The following is a 26999-nucleotide window of genomic DNA, read 5'->3' as shown; positions in this document are numbered from 1 at the left end:
CTCTCCAGCGTTCTTCTTCTCCTTCCTCATGGCGTCTGGAGCGTTGTTCCCCAGCCTGGTGTCAGGTTCTCGCGGTTCCTCCAGTAAGTATCTGGTGGAGTTCCGCGCCGGGAAGATGACCATGAAGGGCAGCACGGTGACCCCGGACAAACGCAAAGGTCAGGTGTACATCCAGCAGACCGACGACTCCCTCATCCACTTCTGCTGGAAGGACCGGACCACCGCCAACGTGGACGATGTACGTTCATTTAAACTACTGTAATTAGTGGTTGAAAAAGTACTCAAATGTTTTACTTAAGTAAAAGTATCAATACTGCAATGTAGCAAATACTCTGTTACATGTAAAAGTCCGGAATTCAAAATGTACTTGAGTAAAAGTATAAAAGCATTGGCATCAAAATGTACTCAAAGTACCAAATGTAAAAGTACTCACTATGCAGAATGTCCCATTACAAGTTTTCAAATGTATAAAAATCTTTTGAAAATGGCAGATCTACAAGTTCACAATGCGTCGCATTGTGAGCTTGTAGGTCTGCTATTTTCACCTACAGAAAAAAAAGAAATTCTATACAATAATTGATTAATTATCCATCACCATTTTGGAAAAAAATAACAGATTTACAAGCTCACGTGTCTGTCTGTCTGTCTGTCTGTCTGTCTGTCTGTCTGTCTCTCTCCTCATTTGCTTTTATGTTAATGATAATAATGAATGAATGAATGCGATTGATTAGGACCTGATCATCTTCCTGTCTGTTAATGATAATAATTGATTGATTAGGACCTGATCATCTTCCTGTCTGTTAATGATAATAATTGATTGATTAGGACCTGATCATCTTCCTGTCTGTTAATGATAATAATTGATTGATTAGGACCTGATCATCTTCCCTGATGACTGTGAGTTCAAGCGGGTCAACCAGTGTACCACCGGCAGGGTTTATGTTCTGAAGTTCAAGGCCGGATCCAAGAGGCTGTTCTTCTGGATGCAGGTGAGTGTCTGATCACTTTCTTTTTCTTTTCTTTTTTTGCCTTGTCTGTTATTTGGAGGAGGCGTTGTTTTCCTTTATCCCTGAACGATGTCTGACCACCGGCTTCTAATGCTATCAATGCATTGAATGGGAGATTATCACGTTTTATCAGACCACTGAATGGGCGAGTAGGCGACAAGTAGGCGATATACGGTACAGGGGCGCCGATTTGTGTCCGCGCTCCCGGGCGCGCGTGAAATTTTGTGGTTATTTTCCGGGTTTGTTACCTTTTTAGTTGGGTTTTGTTACTTTAATGCGGTTAATTTGGTTCATTTGGTACCAAAAATGTACTCCATGAAGTGAAGATGTCAGTGTTTTTTTCTTTTTCTTTTTTTGTGATGAGTTTGTGATGGGTGCTCTTCATTCCCCCTGGGTGCTTTAGCCCCGAAGAACCCGCAGTATCGGCGCCCTTGATACGGACCTACCCACAGACCATTCATTGGGCGTAATCAGGAGCTACTGACCTACTCAGAGGCGGAGCAGTCCCCACAACATGATTTACCATTCTGTGTCTATCGGTACATAACTCCAACGGCGCTGAGTAGGCTCAGGCGAACGTCACAACGTTCGGGACGGCAACTCGCTCGCCTTAGCTCGCTCGGTGGTCCCTCGCGTGGCTCCAGTTCGCCTGAGACTGCACGCCTCCGTCATGGTCCAAAACCAAAACCAAAACCGAAACTGGACTTTTTAAGTCGTCTCTGTCAGTAGGTCAGTATGTCTTGATAACACCCAGATGAATGGTCTGATAAATGGCGGGTAGGTCAGTATGTCGCCTACTTCGCCCATTCAATGGTCTGATAAAAGGTGATAATCTTCCATTCAATGCATTATTGTCTGGCTGCACTCAGTGTTGATATACTTTGTGCTCCTACTGTATGTGGTTATAAATACATATTTAAAATGTGTGTGTGTGTGTGTGTGTGTTTGAATGCGTGTGTGCTTGAGTTCGGGGGGTTGTAAGAAGGGGGGGGGGGGGGACAACTGAATTAGAATGTACTAATGGATAAATGAACTGGGAGGATTGTACCATCTACATGTTATGAGGGATGAGGTCACTGGTTCCACGGAACTGATCTAGAATGTGTGTTTTTTTCATGGACACCAGGAGCCCAAAACGGACAAGGATGAGGAGTTCTGCCGTAAGGTCAACGAGTATCTGAACAACCCCCCCATGCCTGGGGCGCTGGGCAGCGGGGGCAGCGGGGGGCACGACCTCTCTGCCCTGGGAGGTACAGTAAATACATTTTTTTTGTTCCATTTCATGTAAACACAGTGGTTCTCAAACCTTTTCATTTCAAGGACTCCCATAACTCTGAGAGTGTACAAATGGAACTAAATGGACCCTTACGGGTCCATTTAGTTCAGACTTCGGTGCTCTATACATAGATATATAAAGGTAGACGCCTCCTCTGGCTCTGAAGCGTCTGTATGGCGGACGCGCTTCCGCTTCCGGGGGGGCAGCTGGAAATTTACGCGTGCGTCACAGAAGGGGGTGAGGAAAACGATAATGTTACTTCCGCCGAATTAGTTACATTTTCATCAGAAACAGACTGTATCAAATATGAGTGACTGACTATCATAAACGATACAGAGCCTCCTCCCTGACAATATCACAGAGACAGTTTGTTTATTTTTGGAACACGATTATTATATGAGACGATTCTAAGGTGACCCAATGTTATTCTCCATAGAGACATTACTTTACGAACCAGGGGATGAACAAGTGACGTCAGGACTTCTTATAGGGGAATAGTGACAAAGTCCTGAACGCCCTGCCCTGTACGGAATGCACCGGAATCTATGAGCGCTTGTCACTATTCCGAGTTTACATGAACCACCACGTGACCGGCGCTGTTTCTGCCCCCTTGTTGACGTAACTCTCCATTAGAAGGCTCTGGGGTCGTATATAAACTCTCGACAAAGCCGAATGCACCACGGTGGATTCGAACCCCCAGACTCCGCGTAGTGGGCAGCTAACTTTCCTACTGTGCCACGCCGCCACCCGAGTGCCCCCAAAAAGTGTCAGTAATTTCATGGGCCTCTCAGTATTTTCGTGGGCCTGTGATGGCATCTACCATAGGTTTTTGATTGATTGATTGATGTACTTTATTTAGTAAGACATGAGAACATCAGTACATGGAAGTACACATTCACAATACAAGGTCTACTAAACTGGAAGACTCATTAAAGCACTGAGCTTGTTTAAGATGAGTTCCCCACGCACACAAATCATGATGACATATAAGAGACAGACAGATATACACACTACTATACATATAAGAGACAGACAGATACACACTACTATACATATAAGAGACAGATAAATATACACACTACTATACATATAAGAGACAGACACATATACACACTACTATACATATAAGAGACAGACACATATACACACTACTATACATATAAGAGACATACACATATACACACTACTATACATATAAGAGACAGACAGATACACACTACTATACATATAAGAGACAGACACATATACACACTACTATACATATAAGAGACAGACACATATACACACTACTATACATATAAGAGACATACACATATACACACTACTATACATATAAGAGACAGACAGATACACACTACTATACATATAAGAGACAGACAGATACACACTACTATACATATAAGAGACAGACACATATACACACTACTATACATATAAGAGACAGACACATATACACACTACTATACATATAAGAGACAGACAGATACACACTACTATACATATAAGAGACAGACACATATACACACTACTATACATATAAGAGACAGACACATATACACACTACTATACATATAAGAGACAGACAGATATACACACTACTATACATATAAGAGACAGACAGATATACACACTACTATACATATAAGAGACAGACAGATATACACACTACTATACATATAAGAGACAGACAGATATACACACTACTATACATATAAGAGACAGACACATATACACACTACTATACATATAAGAGACAGACAGATATACACACTACTATACATATAAGAGACAGACACATATACACACTACTATACATATAAGAGACATACACATATACACACTACTATACATATAAGAGACATACACATATACACACTACTATACATATAAGAGACAGACAGATATACACACTACTATACATATAAGAGACAGACAGATATACACAATACTATACATATAAGAGACAGACAGATATACACACTACTATACATATAAGAGACAGACACATATACACACTACTATACATATAAGAGACAGACACATATACACACTACTATACATATAAGAGACAGACACATATACACACTACTATACATATAAGAGACAGACACATATACACACTACTATACATATAAGAGACAGACACATATACACACTACTATACATATAAGAGACATACACATATACACACTACTATACATATAAGAGACAGACACATATACACACTACTATACATATAAGAGACAGACACATATACACACTACTATACATATAAGAGACATACACATATACACACTACTATACATATAAGAGACAGACACATATACACACTACTATACATATAAGAGACAGACACATATACACACTACTATACATATAAGAGACATACACATATACACACTACTATACATATAAGAGACAGACACATATACACACTACTATACATATAAGAGACAGACACATATACACACTACTATACATATAAGAGACAGACACATATACACACTACTATACATATAAGAGACAGACACATATACACACTACTATACATATAAGAGACATACACATATACACACTACTATACATATAAGAGACATACACATATACACACTACTATACATATAAGAGACAGACACATATACACACTACTATACATATAAGAGACAGACACATATACACACTACTATACATATAAGAGACACACAGATATACACACTACTATACATATAAGAGACAGACACATATACACACTACTATACATATAAGAGACATACACATATACACACTACTATACATATAAGAGACATACACATATACACACTACTATACATATAAGAGACAGACACATATACACACTACTATACATATAAGAGACAGACACATATACACACTACTATACATATAAGAGACACACAGATATACACACTACTATACATATAAGAGACACACAGATATACACACTACTATACATATAAGAGACAGACACATATACACACTACTATACATAATGTCATACAATCAGTTTACAGGTTACTGGTATGAAGAGTGAAAAATATGTACAAGAGAAGAAAGAGAAGGGGGGGGGGGTAGATTAAGACTTAGACAGGGGCCATTTTCGAATTGCAGCCTCCTGAAGGTGTATCTTTAGGGCAGTTTTGAAAGGTGTTCAGGCTGAAAACAGTAGCAGAGTAATGAGAGTGAAACAGCCTCTACTTTGTAGGGACTCTCTTGCTGATCGATTCGGTTATTTAGCTCACTGTTTCCCACAGTGTTTCCACTGTTCGGGACCCATATGTGGGTCGTGGACCAATTTTGATGGGTCGCGAGTAAATACCCCTTTTAAGTATTGGCATCAAAATATACTCAAAGTAACAAAAGTAAAAGTACTAAAATGTAAAATAGCAGAGTGTATCTCATTATAAACCATAGCATCCCTATTCTGAGCAGGTCATAATAAGTGGAACATTTGGAACATCATCGTTTCATACATCATGATAAATGTTAGTATTGTTGTGGACTTGTTATGGGGATATTATCGTTGTTATGGGGATATTATCCTTGTTATGGGGATATTATCGTTGTTATGGGGATATTATCCTTATCGGGATATTTTCGTTGTTATGGGGATATTATCGTTGTTATGGGGATATTATCGTTGTTATGGAGATATTATCGTTGTTATGGAGATATTATCGTTGTTATGGGGATATTATCGTTGTTATGGGGATATTTTCGTTGTTATGGGGATATTATCGTTGTTATGGGGATATTTTCGTTGTTATGGAGATATTATCGTTGTTATGGGGATATTTTCGTTGTTATGGGGATATTAATATAGTATCGTCAGTTTTTGGTTTTGCTACATCCCTAGAAAATAAGCTTTTGAGCTGAATGCAGTACCACTTGTCAGCCAGTAGATGTCATGTCAGACCACAGGATGATCAAATGTCTCATCTACTACAACCACAGTTATAATAGTTATGTTGTGTAAAGAATACTCTAACATATACATCGGTCAAAACAACCTTTTATTCACTAAAAAGGTCATGGATTGCAGCTTCAAATACCAGTGGTGGACGAAGTACTCTACCCCAGTACTTTAGTTAAAGTACAGATACTAATGGTCAAATTTACTCCACTACAAGTAGAAGTAGCTCAGTGAAAATGTTACTCGAGTAAAAGTACAAAAGTAATTGCTTTTAAATATACTTAAGTATTCAAAAGTACATGCTTTTAAAACATACTTAAGTGTAAGTAAAAGTAAAAGTGGAAGCACATTTATTTTATATATATATCAATGTGTTGCTGTAATGTTTTCTCAATGACTTTATAGAACTGTGTAAGCAGAGATGTACTGTTTGTCTTCAGTAAACACTTTGTACACTCTGAAGAGTTAGTCCCTGTACCTCCTCAAGGACCCCTGGGGGTCCCCGGACCCCACTGCCCTGATTGACAGCTACTGTGTTGTTCTAGTGATAAGTATTGTTGTTGTTTTGATTGACAGGCGAGGGCGGTCTGCAGAGCCTGCTGGGTAATATGAGTCACAACCAGCTCATGCAGCTGATTGGTCCAACCGGACTGGGCGGGCTCGGTAAGACACACTTCATATCATAGAATAATAACATAAAACGTCATTGTTCACACTGTATCATTATGAATACATAGTAATGTAAATATGATTATGGAGGTGGCTCTTTAACACAATGTATTCACACTGATTACACTTCATTCAGAACTTTTTGTATAGTTGTATATGTTACAATAATAATGTGTATGTAATAAAATACAAAGACACACCTGGACTTGTCTCACATCACTGACATAACATTCCTGTCTGTGTGTGTGTGTGTGTGTGTGTGTGTGTGTGTGTGTGTGTGTGTGTGTGTGTGTGTGTGTGTGTGTGTGTGTGTGTGTGTGTGCGTGTGTGCAGGTGGTCTTGGAGCTCTAGCAGGTCCAGGTCTAGCCAGCCTCCTGGGCAGCAGTGCTCCTGCAGCCAGCAACGCCTCCACCAGGTAACAGAGAGTACTGCACCATTTGTACACACATATTTTATTATTATTACATTTTTTTTCTCCACACAGAAGCGTAGATAATGTGATCCAAACATGTACTGCTCCATTCACTTCCTGCTTAACCCATTAAGACCTGGAACTGTGTCATTTTTAGATTTGAGCTAAAAAGCATTATTTTACACTTTGGCTATTTTTGAAAATGTGTGAAAATGTGTGCAAATCTTTGAATATATATATTTTTAAAGCGAACATTTTTAACTCAAATCTTTGCTTCTGGGGGTCCTTGGAACAAAATATTTTGATGGGGGTCCGCGGCCAAATACATATCATTTTGGGGGTCCTTAACATGAAAAAGATTGAGCACCACTGATATAGAAACATACGTTTTTCAGAAAACTGTTGAGATTTAGGAGACATGTAGAATCGGCTTCAGGTCTCAATGGGTTAAAGTATTTGGGAAATATTCTGTATCTCGGCTCCTGTGTTTTACTGTTTTATGTATTTTTGGTGAAACATGCTATTTTCAACTGGCTGCAATTATGGAACGGATTACCGCAATCAGAATGTTTTTTTCCCCGATTCTACGAGACTCCTGTGTGTGTGTAATGAGGGGATCACCATGAGGACGCTGATCACGGAAAATATTTTGTGACGATTTTAACGATTAAAAAGATCGTTAAAAACGCTGGTACGATACGATACGTTTCGATAATACTTTATTGTCAGTTCACACTGAAATTTGTCTTGCGACCCAGCAGCCATGTATGCAACAATAAACAGTTCACACATTTGACATGACACAAGAAAAACAAAACACAATACAAAATACATACATAAAGACATACAAAGACAAGAGCAATGTCCACCTCTCAGCCTACCCTTGGCCTATAAATCCTGATTAAGCCTCAATGTCGTCTGATGGAAAAGGACCTCTTCAGTTTGACCTTATTGTATGTAGGAACACTGTATCTCCTTCCTGAAGGCAGCAACCTATATTCTCCATACAAAGCATGGCTAGTGTTTGAAGTGATATTCCTTGCCAACCTTATCATACTATCATTATACGTAGTTGTATAGAGCCTCTGAAGTGGCTGTCCAACAATCTTTGAACAAATGTTCAGTTGCTGCAGCAGTTGTGACTTTAAAGCTACAGACAGACATCCATACCAGGTGGTACTACAGTACTGAAGAACACTCATTATAACAGAAGTGAAAAACAAAAGAAGAATCTGTCTACTAGCACCAAAAGATCTCAAACGGCGAAGGAAATAGACTCTTTGCTTTGTCTTCTTACCCACTGATTCAATCTGTTCTTTCCATGACAGAAGGTGGTCAATTACTACTCCTAGGTATATATACGAACATACCTGGTTGATCTGTTCACTATGAATAGTTATGGGGGATCTGTGTATCTCTAGTGGGGCACCAAAAACAATCTCCTCTGTCTTTTTTGTGTTAATGATAAGAGCGTTGTTATCGCTCCACTCCACCACCTTATTTACTCTGTGTTGGTGCAGTCCAGGATCACTGGAACTATCCAAAAGGGAAATCAAAACTGCATCGTCAGAGTACTTTAGAATGTATTGGTCTGGTTTGTCAGTGCGACATTCAGACAGACATTCCTCAGTACGACAGCTGTCAGTATAAAGGGTGAAAAGTACAGCTGAGCTTACACAACCCTGGGGAGCACCAACATTAGTGGTTAATGCTGAGGAGAGGGTTTTGTTCACTTTCACCCTCTGTACTCTGTTAGTAAGGAAGGAAGCATACCAGTGAATTAAGTATGGATTCAGTTCCAACTGTACCATCTTTGACACCAGAATATCAGACTGTATTGTATTGAAAGCTGAAGAGAAGTCTAAGAACAGCACCCTTGCATAATTCTTATTAGACTTATCTAGGTGTTTTGTAATGAAGTGGACCAGTGTGACAACCGCATCCTCTGTACCGCAACCTTTCTTATAAGCAAACTGACAGGGGTCAAATTTGTCTTTAGTTATACTTACAAGATGTTGCAACAGTATTCTTTCCAGTGATTTCATGGTCACTGAAGTGAGAGCTATGGGTCTATAATCCTTATGTTCTTTTGGACATTGGATTTTGGGTAGTGGTTTTATGTGTGAGGTTTTCCAACACAGAGGAATTATATGTGTGTCTACAGAGGTTTGAAAAATTGGTTGCCACACAGGAGCCAACTCAGGATGCAAAGTTTTTGAGGAGAAAAGCACTGCACTCGTCCGGCCCATTAGCTTTCCTTGTGTTAGTACACCGAAACACTTTCCTGACATCCTCTTCAGTGATGATAATTCTGTCTGAGGGGGCAGGTGTTACAGCCTTGAGTATTTCAGTGCACTTAGAGGAATCGCCTAATGATTCGAATCTGGCAAAGAAAGTATTTAGGTCATTAGAAAAGCCAAGTTCATTATCTGTCACAATAGGTTTGGTTGGGGATGACATTCCTGTCATGGATTTCATAGTATCCCACGCCTTTTTGTGATTTTTGGCTTTAAACGCATCCTCTAGATGCTGCCTCATTTTTGTTTTTAGCTTTCTTTCCGTCAACTTAAGTGCACCGAACTCTTTGTTTATGAAGGCTATTTTCCTTTCATTTATTACATCTTTTATGTCCTTGGTCACATATGATTTATTGTTCGGAAAGATTTTAATTTCCTTTGTAGGAACAACCAGCTGTACACAAAAATTAATATAATCATTTGTAACATTGGTTATTTTGTCCAATGAACCTTCTCTAAATGTGTCCCAATCTGTACAGTCCAGGCATGCTTTTAGTTGTTCCTTGCTTTCATGTGTCCATGTCCTAACTACTTTCTTCTCCAGTTTTCCCCTCTTCAGTTTTGACTTATAGACTGGAGTCAAGCACACGACATTATGATCAGCGGTCAATATAGGCGGCCCAACCGTGGCAACATATGCTTTTGGAATGTTCACATAAAACTTGTCCAGAATGTTATTTTTCCTAGTCGCATCCTTAACATATTGTTCGAATCCTGGCAACACGGTGTCCAGATAGCACTGATTTAAGTACCGGCTATACCCTGTTTTAAAAACCCTCTGGCACTCATGAAAGACTTTCCACCAGGCAGTGTTCATTCTGACAGCACATTGTGATGTAGCTTTAGTCATAGTCTTTTTAATAGAATTCTATTTAGTCACATTTGAATCATCTGAAATGTTTTAGTTTTAGTCTAGTCTCAGGTTGACTAAATATCACCATAAGATTTTAATCGACTAAATCTATAGTTGATTTAGTCGACTACAGTTTATGTTGGCAGGCCTTGATGCGTCGCAATGCCTGATTTATACTTAACCGTGTGCCCAAAAAAATAGCCGATCTACAAGATCTGTCTGCGGTGCGTTGTGAGCTTGTATATCGGCTATTTTCGGAGCGTGACACCAGCATAAAATGACTTGTTGAGAAGACCCATGCACTTTTTGCTAAGAATTGATAAGAACCGGAATCGATAAGCAAAAAGACTATGACTAAAGCTACATCAAAATGTGCTGTCAGAATGAACACTGCCTGGTGGAAAGTCTTTCATGAGTGCCAGAGGTTTTTTTAACCCATTAAGACCTGGAACTGTGTTATTTTTAGATTTGAGCTAAAAAGCATTATTTACACTTTGGGCTATTCAAAAATAGCAGATCTACAAGCTCATAGCGCGGCACCGAGTGCCGCGCTATGAGCTTGTAGATCTGCTATTTTTGAAAAATCATGAAAATGTGTGCAAATCTTTGAATATATATATTTTTTAAAGCGTCCCCCTCCCCTCCCAGTGACTTGTGGAGTTCCTCAAGGCAGTATACTAGGACATTTACTGCTCCTGATATATGTGAATGACATGTCTTCAGCTTGCGACTGCAATCTGTTCCTGTTCGCTGATGACTCGGCTCTGCTGGTCTCGGACAGGGACAGGCAGCAGGTTGAGAAAACTCTCAGCACTGAACTCAACAAGATCTGTATCTGGCTCTCCGACAACAAACTTTCATTACACCTGGGTAAAACTGAATCCATCCTCTTTGGGTCCAGTTCTAACCTTAGCAAGGCTGAGAGTTTCACGATCAAAGTGGGTGATGATGTTATCACAAGAAAGGAGGAAATTACCTACCTGGGTTCTATCCTGGAGGCAACCCTCTCCGGAAACAAAAACGCCGAAAAAGTGAACAAAAAGGTCATCCAAACAACACGCTATTTGTGGAGGATTGATCGTCTAGTCAGTAAGAATACTCTGAAAATTCTTGCAGGGGCCCTCATACAAGGTCATTATGATTATGCATGCACTTCATGGTATCACAACACCTCCAAGGCCTTAAAAACAAGGCTCCAAACATCCCAAAACAAACTTGTAAGGCTACTTCTTGGTCTCAATCACAAAACCCATCTAACCCCTGCTCATTTTGCTAGGATTGGATGGCTTAGGGTTGAGGACAGAGTACAGCAACTTGCTATGGGCCTGGTCTTCAAGATACACCACAACATTGGGATCCCCCTGTATTTGTCAAAATACTTCCAAAATGTTAATGAAGTCCATGATCATAACACCAGAGGCAGCTCCACAAATCATGTTCAACCCAGATTTGGCTCAACAAAGGGAATGAACTCGTTCTCATGCTATTCATCAAAAATGTGGAATGCCCAAAAGGAGTAAAGGAGTGTAAAACCCTACTCACTTTCAAAACTGCCTTAAAGTGACACCTTCAGGAGGCTGCAATTGAAAAATGGCCCCTGTCCAAGTCCTAACCTACCCCATGTCCTAACCTAACCTACCCCCTACCCCCCCCCCCCCTCTCTCTTTCTTTTTTTGTACATATTTTTCACTCTTCATACCAGTAACCTGTAAACTGATCATATGACATTCTGTATAGTAGTGTGTATATCTGTCTGTCTCTTATATGTCATCATGATGTGTGTGCATGGGGATCTCATCTTAAACAAGCTCAGTGCTTAATGAGCTTTCCAGTTTAGTAGACCTTGTATTGTGAACGTGTACTTCCATGTACTGTTATGTACTGTCATGTACTGTTGTTCTCATGTCTTACTAAACAAAGTACATCAATCAATCAATCAATCAAACAATCAATCAATTTGGGAATTAATAACGGATAATAGTGACTGATGTTCTGGTCTCTCTCTCTCTCTCTCTCTCTCTCTCTCTCTCTCTCTCTCTCTCTCAGTCCATCCACGGCGGTCACGCCCACCTCCACCTCCACCACCACGCCGCGGCTAGGCTCCTCCCAGGTTCCCACCACGCCCATCACGCCCTCGGCGGGGGGCACGGGGGGGGCGGGCTCTCCCGCGGCCACCACACCCTCCACGCCCTCCGCCGCCCCCTCCTCCCTGACGGCGGGCGGCGGCGGCGGCAGCGGCAGCCCCACCCAGCCCATCCAGCTCAGTGACCTGCAGAGCATCCTGGCCACCATGAATGTGCCCCCTGGTGGACAAGGAGGTAAGGAACGCCCTCTGAAAACTACCATTAACACATTCACCGCTAGAGTTTATTCATAAGGTACTCACCCACTGCCAGCGATTTGAGTTTTATAGCCTTTTGAACCGTTCACAAAAATGTTATATCCATTAAAATCCGCGATCGGATGGTGTTTATAAACAGCAGCGACGGACGTACAAGCCCTCATAATGTTTACACTTTTCTTTCTTTTTCTTCTTCTGTGGTATCAGCGGCTAAAACAGGCTGCAAACGTCATATCCGTTTGGCTGTGACGTGATTTCCGGCCTTCCCCACCGGCCATCTTAGATTAGCTTAGCCTCCGATCGGCTATCAGATCGTTTTTAAACACAAAGAGGATAAGCGTTCGTCGATCAAAGAAAAGAAAATACAACCAGAGCTTACCATTCGTTTTTTAAACCGTGTGAAAACCATGATCTTTAGCCAAAACCAGGGAAAAACTGTTTTTAGATAAAAAACGAACCGGAAACGGTTGTCGGAAATTTTCTCATAGGATGGTTCGGAAGCGTCATGGGGAAAAAAAAAAAATCAAGGATGGTACCAAACCACATAAAAAGACGATCCCGAGATATCTCGGTATCCGCAGGTAACAGGTGGATTTAATGTCCCGAGATATCTCGGGATTGGCAGTAAATGTGTTAAAAACATGAACCCTAGCAACCCCAGAAAATAGCCGATCTACAATTCAGTTCAATTCAATTAAAAAATAGTATATAGCTGATCTACAAGCTCACAACGTGTTGTAGATTTGGCTACTTTTGTTTGAGGTTTGGAGTAGATCGAAAAAAGTACAGTGCAACTTAGGTCCGTTTTTATTAACACATTCGTATTCGCCAGAATTTTATAATAACAGATTACGTTCGGTGCCAGAAATCTCACCGCTGAGCTGCACGGCTCAATAACATATCACTATTCTGATATTAACCTGCGGGCCGCATTAAGTGAAGGTGGGGGCTGCATGTGGCCCCCGGGGCCGCCAGTTGCCCATGTATGTTCTCTGAGCAAATACAGAATCTCATAATGTTATCATAGAATCACTTGTATTGAATATGATATTGTAATGAAATAATAGTACACGTGATTACATGTTTCTATGATACAGTCCTCACTTTAGTCTACTGAAACATTATGACCACGGGCCACGGCCTATCAGTAGCAAGCAGCGCTACGCACACAGAATAGTGTCCTTCCTTTATGTGGAATGGTTTTAACACTTCACCTGCCAGAGTTATTTCAGATTTTTTGCTGTTGTCTGCCAGAGATTTTTAATTGAAATTTAAAAAGTACTCAGGAGCCGAGATACAGAATTTTTAAGTTTTGAGTTAACAAGGAAGTGGATGGGAGTCTAAATCTTCGAAAAATCATATCTCCTTGGTCTTTGGGTCAAATTAAAAATACTAAATTTTAACTTTTTTAATTTTCCAATAGAACGCATTTATGCGATCTTCGCGGCCAAGTGCGCTATTTAATAGATCGCATTTATGCGTGATTGGCAGGAATTGAGTTAATGTGTGTGTGTGTGTGTGTGTATGCGCGGATGTGCGTGTGTGCAGTGGACCTGGCCAGCGTGCTGACCCCAGAGGTCATGGCCCCCATCCTGGCCAACGATGAGGTCCAGCAGAGACTGATGCCCTACCTCCCCTCTGGAGAGGCCCTGTCCCAGAGCACTGAGGAGCTCACCAACACCCTGAGCTCCCCACAGTTCCAACAGGTATGAGCACACACACACACACACACACACACACACACACACACACACGCACACACACACACACACACACACACACACGTTTGTATTACTATACTTGTGAGGACCTCAACACTTTAAGACAGCCATGTTATAAATGCCATTTTTTTTAAAATGACATTTTTAACCGTAAGCCTAAAGCCGAAAAACAGCAGATCTGTAAGCCCACAACGCGTCGCGGCTTAGATCTGCTGTTTTTCGGTGCATGACACAACTAAGTATAAATCATGTTTAACTCTAATTCCAATCCCTAAACCTAACCTTTAAATGTCTAATCCTGACCTGAATGTTTTTCTAATTGTAAACGTATCTCTAAAAAATGCTTTTTTAACTATAAAACAACCATGTGTCTTGACCAGGAAAACGGTCCTCACAATGTAGATTTCTTCAAATTCTACTATACTTGGTCCTCGCAAGTATAGTAATACAAACACACACACACACACACACACACACACACACACACACACACACACACACACACACACACACACACACACACTTGAAATATTTATTTATGTCCACATAAACAGAAGTACAAGATGTACAAAGGACATAAACACAGTCAGTCAGATAAAGGGAAAACAGTTAGTTACAAAGTGCATGTAAAGCAGAGCATTGTTACATACAAAACAAAAGATGTCATACTTGTCAAACACAGCAGACAACAATCATGGGTAAAGGAAACAACGCCTCCTCCAAATAGAGCGGCTTCCTATAATAGCTGATATTGAGCGGTACCTTGCTAATTGTTTGGCCCTCCTTTTGGAGAGGCCGGCCATTTGCAGGCCCCTCACAACCAACTTGTGCACGTGTCCTAGACTACCAAAGATAAAAACCAAAAGTTTACATCTGTAGCCTAGCTGAGAGATGGTCTGCTCTAGCTGATGATATTTTAGCACTTTGGTTAGGAAGCCTTCCCCTAAGCTGTATCAAAAGAACACCTCCCTATGGTTTTGATTAACAACAATGGTGTTAGCTGAAATGTTAGAGAACACAGAGTCATCGTTACACAGGCTAAAACATGCTCGGCTTCACAGTAGAATGCTTATACAGCATGATGGAGGACCTGAAAATAGAAGTGATATTTTGATCCACTATTCTGTCATGCCTACTTATGGCACCCATGGTCCATATGGCACCCATTTAGGATGTGGGACATGGTTTCACACATACGTACATACACATACGCACACACACACACACGCACGCACGCACGCACGCACGCACGCACACACGTCAGACACACACGCACGCACGCACTCACGCACGCACGCACGCACGCACGCACGCACACACACACACACACACACACACACACACACACACACACACACACACACACACACACACACACACACACACACACATATCAGGCTATGACTATGTTCATTAATAATGATATTAATCATAATATTGTATGTATTTCAGGCTATGAGTATGTTCAGCAGTGCTCTGGCATCAGGACAGTTGGGTCCTCTAATGAATCAGTTTGGTTTGCCTGCAGAGGCTGTGGATGCGGCCAACAAAGGAGGTACGACTGACTTCAACCTTTATACTGTAGAACCATGTTACATTACATTACATTACATTACATCACATTACATCACATTACATCACAGTGTCCATGTCACAAAGCTTTAGCCTCAAACTAACTAAAAATGAATAGAGAATAACATACAATTCTTTGCTGTCGGGCAGAAACCTCTAAGAAATATTTGTAACGTTTTGTGTTTTTTCATATATTCATACAACACCCTACCTGGTCACACTACAGTGTCACACAAAAGCATCCAATGTAGCAGATCTACAAGCTGGAAGCGCACACACAAGCGTGCTGCTTGTTTGCTTGACAGCAATTGTTTTTAATTTGTTTTTAGTAAAAGTCTTTTGAATAAAATTCCATTTAGTTTTACTAATATTCTAGTTATCTGAAATGTTTTACTTCAGGGGTCTTCAACGTTTTCAGGCCAAGGACCCCCTAGCTGAGAGAGAGATGAAGCAGGGACCCCCCTCTATATTGTATAAAGTTTTGTTTCAGATTCAACTTTTTTTGTTTACTTCGTCTGCTCTTTTTCCCTCTACACCAAACACCTCTTTGCCAAAAATAGCGGATCTACAAGCTCACAACGCCTCGCAGCGCGAGGCGTTGTGAGCTTGTAGATCTGCTGTGTTTGGCTAAAGTCCTCCTCAGGAAAAGGGATGCTAGGGTTCAAGTGGTTAAGGTAAAACATTAAAATCCTATCACACAAAGATTTGGCGGACCCCCTGTAGTAACTCTGAGGACCCCCTAGGGGTCCCGGACCCCCTGTTGAAGACCCCTGTTTTACTTTGATTCATTGATTGATTGAATACTGTATTAACAGTTTGCGGAAAAAACACAGAGGGTACAGTTCTATACAAAAGAATGCTAAAGGATAAACCCAAGAAAGCTCTATAATAGTATAGGGGGAATTAAGTGAAAATTCTTTACGCGGCGAATACAAGCATGATGACATTTGGCATGCATGTCCCTTGGGTGTAACCTGACACAGTCAAATGGAAGAAGCTTGCGATACACTTTCGTTTCACAGCGTACTTCCATCTGAGACTCCGTAGGCAGAATCGATGACAGACGGGTTTTTCTTTTTTTTTCTGGTTTCTGGTGTAAGCTTAGACTTTTTAAAGGGGCCAGTCAGGAATTGCACCTGCTGTAAGTGCTCTTTTAGAGCAGTTTTGAAGGAGAGTAAGGAGTCACACTTTTACTCTAGTTTTTTTACTAAATAACATAAGATTTTGGTCAACTAAATCTACAGTCGATTCAGTCGACTAAAACAGAGGTCTTCAACAGGGGGTCCGGGACCCCTAGGGGGTCCTCAAGAGTTACATTAGTGAAGACCCCTGGACTAAAAAATGTATTTTGGCGGGGCTGTGATGGCGTCATATTCAGTATATTTAGTCATAGTTTTAGCTTTAGTTTGTATTTAGTTTTATTTAAATTTCGTCAGTAAAAGAAAGGTAGTATGATTTTTCGTCATAGTTTTAGATGACAAAATTAACGCTGTTTGAAAGTGAAATATCCCTTTAAAGGAGTAGTTTAAAAATTAAATTTAAAAATATTTATATATATATATATTTTGCATTTTTTCCTCTATCAGCCACTATATAATGATGCTGGGGTGTTTTCCTGCATTGAAACACAGTCCTCTTTCTGAAATCCGTATTTTCCCTACTTTAAAACTTTAAAAAGCTCTCAAACGTATTTTTTGAGGCTCGGAATTTACTTTTAAGATATCGTTTGGATAGAATTTAGTTGTTTAACTTCATATATGTGGTCAATTAATCATGACAGAGCCTATTTAAAAAATACAAATCCAGAGAACCGTCAGGGGCGGGCAGTGACACGTATGTATCCGAATAAAGCAACCTATTTTCGGCATGGCCCCTTCTGAAGTCCCCTTGCGTCACATGGCTGGTGGTTGGGAAAAGGAGCTGCTGATTGGCTGAAGGGGAACGGAACTGCTGATTGGCTGAAGGGGTTGTCAGTCAACGGTACTAACTGTTTGACAACAGTTTTTTTCTTTTTTTGATCTCTGAAGTTGCCTAGAACCCCTTTAAGGCTTATGAATCTAATGATAAAAACTGATCAGTGGAATTTGTTTTTCCACAGATGTGGAAGCATTCGCCAAAGCCATGGAGACGGAGACTAAACCCGACGAAGACGAGGAATCCAAAGACAAGAAAGAGGAGGATGAAGATATGAGTTTGGATTAGGAGCTTTAAATTAACATTAAATTAACAAGAATGCTTTATTTATTTATTTAGCTAACAGCTACTGTGGATTGTTTTGTTTTTGTTTAGTTTTTTACCATTTCATTATTCGGATGATTATGACGAGTATGCAAAACATTATTGCAATTATCTCAAATAATTTGCGATTATGTAATAATTGTGACAGGCCTGTTCATATTGCAATTTAGTGTTAAAGGGAAGCTTCGCCAGTTTTCAACCTGAATCGAGTTCATCTGTTCGGAGGAGAGCAATAATAATGTAGTATGGCCAAAAATATACATTATGTCTAATGGTGGAGAAGAAGCACTCAAACTTTAACCCTTTAAGACCGGGAACGCATCTGTGTCATTTTAAGATGTCTTTGGCTATATAAAAATAGCAGATATACAAACGCTACGAGCTTGTAGATGCTTTTTTTTTTTTATATCGTGAAAATGTGTGCAAATCTTTAGTTTGAACATATATATACTTTTTTAAAGCGAAAGTTTTTAACTCAAATCTTTGCTTCTGGGGATTTTTCAAATGTCTTCTGAATCGTAACATTTTTTTCCCTAAAGTTTATTATTATTATTTTTTACTTATGTTGCTATTTTATCAATGGTTTTCAAACTTTTTTTATGTCAAGGACCCCCAAAATAATATGTATTTGTCCGCGGACCCCCTCCCATCTAAAACTATTTTGTTCCAGGGACCCCCAGAAGCAATGTTGTGAGTTAAAAATGTATATAAAAGATTTGCACACATTTTTATGATTTTTCTAAAAAATAGTAGATCTACAAGCTCGTAGATCTGCTATTTTTTTGAATAGCCAAAGAAATCTTAAAATGACACATGCGTTCCCTTCCTGGCCTTAAAGGGTTAAAACACTTCTGGGGTCATTTTATCGTCTTCTCTGCAGAGTGTTCAGTTGCTTGATTCAATATTTAGATATTCATTTGATCAGAAACATCCCTCTGCTAAAAAAAAAAAAACATTTCAACTTCAAACTCCATATTAGACCGTATTTGAATTCCGGACTTTTACTTGTAAGAAAGTATTTCTATATTGCAGTATTGATACTTTTACTTAAGTAAAACAATGTAGTACTTTTTTCCACCAGTGTGTATGGATTGTACACATTAATGTACATATGCCCGCATTTGAGATTTAGGTTGAAATGTGAGGGTTTCTCTTTAAATGTACGTAACTGCATTTCTTTGTGGCACTTGTTATAGATTGAACTGAATCAACATGTAACTGCATGAGATCTGCTACCCTGGGTACGACAAAGGGAACATTAAAAAGGTCATCGGTAATAATCATAACTTGTTGTAATTATGTCAACGGTGTGTGTGTGTGTGTGTGTGTGTGTGTGTGTGTGTGTGTGTACTGAGCCTCCATATACACACCCCTTCAATATATGTATTTTCTATCATTGTTATTATTGATTAGTCACCTTTACAACAAGGTATAACTTGTAAGGATCGTGCAATCGTATAATGAGCAACATAGCTAAACATGTGGGCTCCCCGGTGTTTCCACACAGTAACAACGAGGGGTTATTATGGCAACACAAATAACACCCACCTGACCTTTTACGTAACCACGGTAACAATGTCAATTAGGTGAAGTCACTTCCTGAACTGCACTCCTCAATCCTATCACTGTTTGGTGTTGTGTTGTGTTAGTTTTTGTGTCAAACTAAACGTGCTTATTCACATGTGTGATTGTATAAACCACTGTTAAATATTGCAATACAGCCAGTGGCGCCGGAGCCTGTTTAATTAAAGGACACTTTGTCCCCCCACTATTCAGTCCAGCCAAAAAAAAATAATGTTTAAAAAAAATAAATAATAATAATAATAAAATCTGTCCAGTCCCCCGCACCTCGCGACCACCGCGAGCGCGAGGCGAACCGAATTAACCGATCCACGCGCGCACACGGTCCACATGTGTCCCGGACGTGTCCCCCCACTTCATTTGGCCATTCATTTGGCCATTCATTTGTCACTAATCTAATAGGTTTGCTTCCTTATGGTGATGTTATTGCATTATTTCATTTGAGTTGTTGGGGACTTGACAGAAAGATGTGTAAAACTGCTCAGTGTAACATGCAGCTTAAATGCTACTGCAGGGGAAATAATTGGCCATTTTATACAATAGACAATATAGCAGATATGTTGATTCTAACCACATTACTTTATTTGAGGTTTTTAATGATGTCTATGTCCCCAAATGACAGTAAAGTGACCAAACTATATATGAGCCATTCTACCGAATTGGTTCAAATTCAGAGTTGGAAATTGTGTGAAATTTTTATTCTATTTTGGAAAAACTTTGACCATATTCACGTTGCACCAGATCTAAGGGACACATATTTAGTAAAAGTACAGTCAATTATCATATTGTATTTTCATAATCTTTTGGAATATCTTTCCTCTCCCAAAATGTGTCACTACCGAAACATGTAGAATGACCTTAGAATAAAGATACTTATATGAATGTATTCATTTATTTTTTCACCCTCCCCTGTACAGACTATTTCTAAAAAAAATAATGTAGGTGGTTTCTACAATTAAATACATTAAAATGAATATTTTAACAGATTTTTTAATATTGAATTCTTAAGATTTATCAAAATTAAATGCTATATTTCTTTGTAAAAAGTATAAAGTTGATTATATTGATTTCAGAATTAATGATAGTTGAAATTACTCATACACCTAACCAATCATTATCATAAAATATTGGTTGATAACTCACTATCTTTGATTTTTGACAAAATAACTGGTGTTTCGGTTGTGACGGCACTATTTCGGTAGTGACTGTATTGTTACGGTAGTGACCATAGTATTTTATTTACAAGGCTGTGCCATAGTCACTTAACTCTTTTTGCTAAACATTCATTGTTGACATAACACATACACCTAGCCAATCATTATCATAAAATATTGGTTGATAACGCACTATCTGATTTTTGACAACATAACTGGTGTTTCGGTAGTGACTGTATTGTTACGGTAGTGACCATAGTATTTTGTTTACAAGGCGGTGCCATAGTCACTTAACTATTTTAGCTAAATATTCACTCATAACAATGTTATGAGTGAATATGTTTGCTTTATGTTAGAAATATAATGAAAGATTATCAATAAAATATAGTAATTCATTATTGAAGCAATAACAATAGGTCTCATCTTCCATATAAATTTATTTGGAAGGACAAACAATATTTGCAATTAATATTGAAATTAAGTATTTTGTAACTGAAACACTTGACTAAAACATTTACAAGTCACTTGAGCATGCATCAATATTTTCACAGATTTGGCTTTTCGAACAATGCTTTAGACACTGCTGGGCTTCTTTGGACATGCCTTCGACTTTCTCAGGTGGATGGATTAAGATGATGACCGTGTCCATGGTGCACAGTACCATATATTGTCCTCCATTCGCAGCTGTAAAAGAAGCGTGGATGGATTGTGGATAGTACAAATAAGTTGATGAATGCTCAGTTTACCTTTGTTAGTGGGCAGCTCTTTTGGAAGGATTGCGCTTATTCTGCATATCTGTTCCTCTTCCACGTAGCTGAGCTTGACTTTAAGAGGTAGGAGTGTGTTATAAAGGGCTTTAGCTGTGGGCATGTCGGACTCGTACCCCTAGCTACTTGTGATTCTGCAGTTAGCTTCATGGTGGCTCCAACTCCATAAGCAGGCCCTTTTCTGTGACCAGCTTCCAGGTACCTAACTCCAATTTACAGCAGTGAATCCCATCTGGAAGGTTCTTGCTCTGGACTTAGTCATTTTTTTTCCGTTTCGGTAGTGACACAATGGTGTCACTACCGAAACGGAAAAAAAAATGTTCCCCCAAAAACCTGTTAGGAGTACGTTTCAGGCAATTTAAAGTTGATTGGTAGTGACTTTTTTTTTGGTCTGTTTTTGGGGGAACATAACCCTAACCCTGAAACGTACTCCTAACAGGTTTTTGGGGGAACAATTTTTTTTTCCGTTTCGGTAGTGTCACTACCGAAACGGGGAAAAAAAATCACAAAAAAGTCACTACCAATCAACTCTAAATTGCCTGAAACGTACTCCTAACAGGTTTTTGGGGAACAATTTTTTTTTTCGTTTCGGTAGTGTCACTACCGAAACGGGAAAAAGAATTCACAAAAAAGTCACTACCAATCAACTTTAAATTGCCTGAAACGTACTCCTAACAGGTTTTTGGGGGAACCATTTTTTTTTTCGTTTCGGTAGTGTCACTACCGAAACGGAAAAAAAAATCACAAAAAAGTCACTACCAATCAACTTTAAATTGCCTGAAACGTACTCCTAACAGGTTTTTGGGGGAAAACATTTTTTTTCGTTTCGGTAGTGTCACTACCGAAACGGAAAAAAAAATCACAAAAAAGTCACTACCAATCAAATCTAAATTGCCTGAAACGTACTCCTAACAGGTTTTTGGGGGAACAAAAAAAATCACAAAAAAGTCACTACCAATCAACTTTAAATTGCCTGAAACGTACTCCTAACAGGTTTTTGGGGGAACATTTTTTTCGTCACCAGCATTTTTTGTCATTTTACGTCACCAGCATTTTTCTTCATTTTTCGTCACCAGCATTTTTCGTCATTTTTCGTCACCAGCATTTTTTCGTCACCAGCATTTTGCGTCATTTTTCGTCACCAGCATTTTTTCGTCACCAGCATTTTTCGTCATTTTTCGTCACCAGCATTTTTTGTCATTTTTCGTCAGCAGCATTTTTCGTCAGCAGCATTTTTCGTCACCAGCATTTTTTCGTCACCAGCATTTTTCGTCATTTTTCGTCACCAGCATTTTTCGTCATTTTTCGTCACCAGCATTTTTTCGTCGTTTTTCGTCACCAGCATTTTTCGTCATTTTTCGTCACCAGCATTTTTTCGTCACCAGCATTTTTCGTCATTTTTCGTCACCAGCATTTTTTTCGTCACCAGCATTTTTCGTCATTTTTCGTCACCAGCATTTTTTCGTCACCAGCATTTTTCGTCATTTTTCGTCACCAGCATTTTTTGTCATTTTTCGTCACCAGCATTTTTTCGTCACCAGCATTTTTTGTCATTTTTCGTCACCAGCATTTTTTCGTCACCAGCATTTTTCGTCATTTTTCGTCACCAGCATTTTTTCGTCACCAGCATTTTTTCGTCACCAGCATTTTTCGTCATTTTTCGTCACCAGCATTTTTTCGTCACCAGCATTTTTTGTCATTTTTCGTCACCAGCAATTTTTCGTCACCAGCATTTTTTCGTCACCAGCATTTTTTCGTCATTTTTCGTCACCAGCATTTTTTCGTCACCAGCATTTTTCGTCATTTTTCGTCACCAGCATTTTTCGTCATTTTTCGTCACCAGCATTTTTTCGTCACCAGCAATTTTTTCGTCACCAGCATTTTTTCGTCACCAGCATTTTTCGTCATTTTTCGTCACCAGCATTTTTTCGTCACCAGCATTTTTTCGTCACCAGCATTTTTTTCGTCACCAGCATTTTTTCGTCACCAGCATTTTTTCGTCACCAGCATTTTTCGTCATTTTTCGTCACCAGCATTTTTTCGTCACCAGCATTTTTCGTCATTTTTCGTCACCAGCATTTTTTCGTCATTTTTCGTCACCAGCATTTTTCGTCATTTTTCGTCACCAGCATTTTTTCGTCACCAGCATTTTTCGTCATTTTTCGTCACCAGCATTTTTTCGTCACCAGCATTTTTTCGTCACCAGCATTTTTCGTCATTTTTCGTCACCAGCATTTTTCGTCATTTTTCGTCACCAGCATTTTTTCGTCACCAGCATTTTTCGTCATTTTTCGTCACCAGCATTTTTTCGTCACCAGCATTTTTCGTCATTTTTCGTCACCAGCATTTTTTCGTCACCAGCATTTTTTGTCATTTTTCGTCACCAGCATTTTTTCGTCACCAGCATTTTTTGTCATTTTTCGTCACCAGCATTTTTCGTCATTTTTCGTCACCAGCATTTTTTTGTCACCAGCATTTTTTTCGTCACCAGCATTTTTTCGTCACCAGCATTTTTTGTCATTTTTCGTCACCAGCATTTTCCGTCATTTTTCGTCAGCAGCATTTTTCGTCACCAGCATTTTTCGTCACCAGCATTTTTTGTCATTTTTCGTCACCAGCATTTTTTTCGTCACCAGCATTTTTCGTCATTTTTCGTCACCAGCATTTTTTCGTCATTTTTCGTCACCAGCATTTTTTCGTCATTTTTCGTCACCAGCATTTTTTCGTCATTTTACGTCACCAGCATTTTTTCATCATTTTTCGTCACCAGCATTTTTTCGTCACCAGCATTTTTTTTGTCACCAGCATTTTTTGTCATTTTTCGTCACCAGCATTTTTTCGTCACCAGCATTTTTCGTCATTTTTCGTCACCAGCATTTTTTCGTCACCAGCATTTTTTCGTCACCAGCATTTTTTTCGTCACCAGCATTTTTTCGTCACCAGCATTTTTCGTCATTTTTCGTCACCAGCATTTTTTCGTCACCAGCATTTTTCGTCATTTTTCGTCACCAGCATTTTTTCGTCACCAGCATTTTTTGTCATTTTTCGTCACCAGCATTTTTCGTCATTTTTCGTCACCAGCATTTTTTCGTCACCAGCATTTTTTCGTCACCAGCAATTTTTTCGTCACCAGCATTTTTTCGTCACCAGCATTTTTCGTCATTTTTCGTCACCAGCATTTTTTCGTCACCAGCATTTTTCGTCATTTTTCGTCACCAGCATTTTTCGTCATTTTTCGTCACCAGCATTTTTTTTGTCACCAGCATTTTTCGTCATTTTTCGTCACCAGCATTTTTTCGTCACCAGCATTTTTCGTCATTTTTCGTCACCAGCATTTTTACGTCACCAGCATTTTTTCGTCACCAGCATTTTTTTCGTCACCAGCATTTTTTCGTCACCAGCATTTTTCGTCATTTTTCGTCACCAGCATTTTTTCGTCACCAGCATTTTTCGTCATTTTTCGTCACCAGCATTTTTTCGTCACCAGCATTTTTTGTCATTTTCCGTCACCAGCATTTTTCGTCATTTTTCGTCACCAGCATTTTTTCGTCACCAGCATTTTTTCGTCACCAGCAATTTTTTCGTCACCAGCATTTTTTCGTCACCAGCATTTTTCGTCATTTTTCGTCACCAGCATTTTTTCGTCACCAGCATTTTTCGTCATTTTTCGTCACCAGCATTTTTTCGTCACCAGCATTTTTCGTCATTTTTCGTCACCAGCATTTTTTCGTCACCAGCATTTTTCGTCATTTTTCGTCACCAGCATTTTTCGTCATTTTTCGTCACCAGCATTTTTCGTCACCAGCATTTCTCGTCATTTTTCGTCACCAGCATTTTTTCGTCACCAGCATTTTTCGTCATTTTTCGTCACCAGCATTTTTTCGTCACCAGCATTTTTCGTCATTTTTCGTCACCAGCATTTTTTCGTCACCAGCGTTTTTTGTCATTTTTCGTCACCAGCATTTTTCGTCATTTTTCGTCACCAGCATTTTTTCGTCACCAGCATTTTTTTCATCACCAGCATTTTTTCGTCACCAGCATTTTTTCGTCACCAGCATTTTTCGTCATTTTTCGTCACCAGCATTTTTTCGTCACCAGCATTTTTCGTCATTTTTCGTCACCAGCATTTTTTCGTCATTTTTCGTCACCAGCATTTTTTCGTCATTTTTCGTCACCAGCATTTTTTCGTCACCAGCATTTTTCGTCATTTTTCGTCACCAGCATTTTTTCGTCACCAGCATTTTCCGTCATTTTTCGTCACCAGCATTTTTTCGTCACCAGCGTTTTTTGTCATTTTTCGTCACCAGCATTTTTCGTCATTTTTCGTCACCAGCATTTTTTCGTCACCAGCATTTTTTCGTCACCAGCATTTTTTTCGTCACCAGCATTTTTTCGTCACCAGCATTTTTTCGTCACCAGCATTTTTCGTCATTTTTCGTCACCAGCATTTTTTCGTCACCAGCATTTTTCGTCATTTTTCGTCACCAGCATTTTTTCGTCATTTTTCGTCACCAGCATTTTTTCGTCACCAGCATTTTTCGTCATTTTTCGTCACCAGCATTTTTCGTCATTTTTCGTCACCAGCATTTTTTCGTCACCAGCATTTTTCGTCATTTTTCGTCACCAGCATTTTTTCGTCACCAGCATTTTTCGTCATTTTTCGTCACCAGCATTTTTTCGTCACCAGCATTTTTCGTCATTTTTCGTCACCAGCATTTTTTCGTCACCAGCATTTTTCGTCATTTTTCGTCACCAGCATTTTTTCGTCACCAGCATTTTTTCGTCACCAGCATTTTTTTCGTCACCAGCATTTTTTCGTCACCAGCATTTTTCGTCACCAGCATTTTTTCGTCACCAGCATTTTTCGTCATTTTTCGTCACCAGCATTTTTTCGTCACCAGCATTTTACGTCATTTTTCGTCACCAGCATTTTTTCGTCACCAGCATTTTTTGTCATTTTTCGTCACCAGAATGTTTTCGTCACCAGCATTTTTCGTCATTTTTCGTCACCAGCATTTTTTCGTCACCAGCATTTTTTGTCATTTTCCGTCACCAGCATTTTTTCGTCACCAGCATTTTTTCGTCACCAGCATTTTTCGTCATTTTTCGTCACCAGCATTTTTTCGTCACCAGCATTTTTTGTCATTTTTCGTCACCAGCATTTTTTGTCATTTTTCGTCACC

The 26999-nt window shown here is 39.5% G+C and overlaps 1 protein-coding gene across 1 annotated transcript; it reads left to right on the top strand.

Moving 5' to 3' along the window:
- The first annotated feature begins 20 nt into the window (after nucleotides 1-20).
- On the top strand, nucleotides 21-19382 carry LOC311053811 (proteasomal ubiquitin receptor ADRM1-like). Its single transcript, XM_084069499.1, has 9 exons — nucleotides 21-238; nucleotides 873-989; nucleotides 2134-2257; nucleotides 6788-6874; nucleotides 7214-7295; nucleotides 12489-12760; nucleotides 14332-14489; nucleotides 15957-16059; nucleotides 18175-19382. Exons 1-9 carry the CDS (start codon nucleotides 29-31, stop codon nucleotides 18276-18278), a joined length of 1257 nt encoding a protein of 418 aa, XP_083925625.1. The 5' UTR covers nucleotides 21-28; the 3' UTR covers nucleotides 18279-19382.
- Nucleotides 19383-26999: the final 7617 nt, after the last annotated feature.

This window comes from Gymnoscopelus microlampas (genome assembly GCF_963454915.1).
Source record: "Gymnoscopelus microlampas genome assembly, chromosome: 10".
Taxonomy (NCBI): domain Eukaryota; kingdom Metazoa; phylum Chordata; class Actinopteri; order Myctophiformes; family Myctophidae; genus Gymnoscopelus; species Gymnoscopelus microlampas.
This window is presented reverse-complemented; position numbering and strand designations above follow the sequence as displayed.

Bases quoted from the DNA above. Each gene is read 5' to 3' on its own strand.
- LOC311053811 (XM_084069499.1), top strand. From the start codon at position 29: ATGGCGTCTGGAGCGTTGTTCCCCAGCCTGGTGTCAGGTTCTCGCGGT. The intron at 2,258-6,787 runs GTACAGTAAATA...TTTGATTGACAG, and splicing joins CGACCTCTCTGCCCTGGGAG to GCGAGGGCGGTCTGCAGAGC. The intron at 6,875-7,213 runs GTAAGACACACT...GCGTGTGTGCAG, and splicing joins AACCGGACTGGGCGGGCTCG to GTGGTCTTGGAGCTCTAGCA.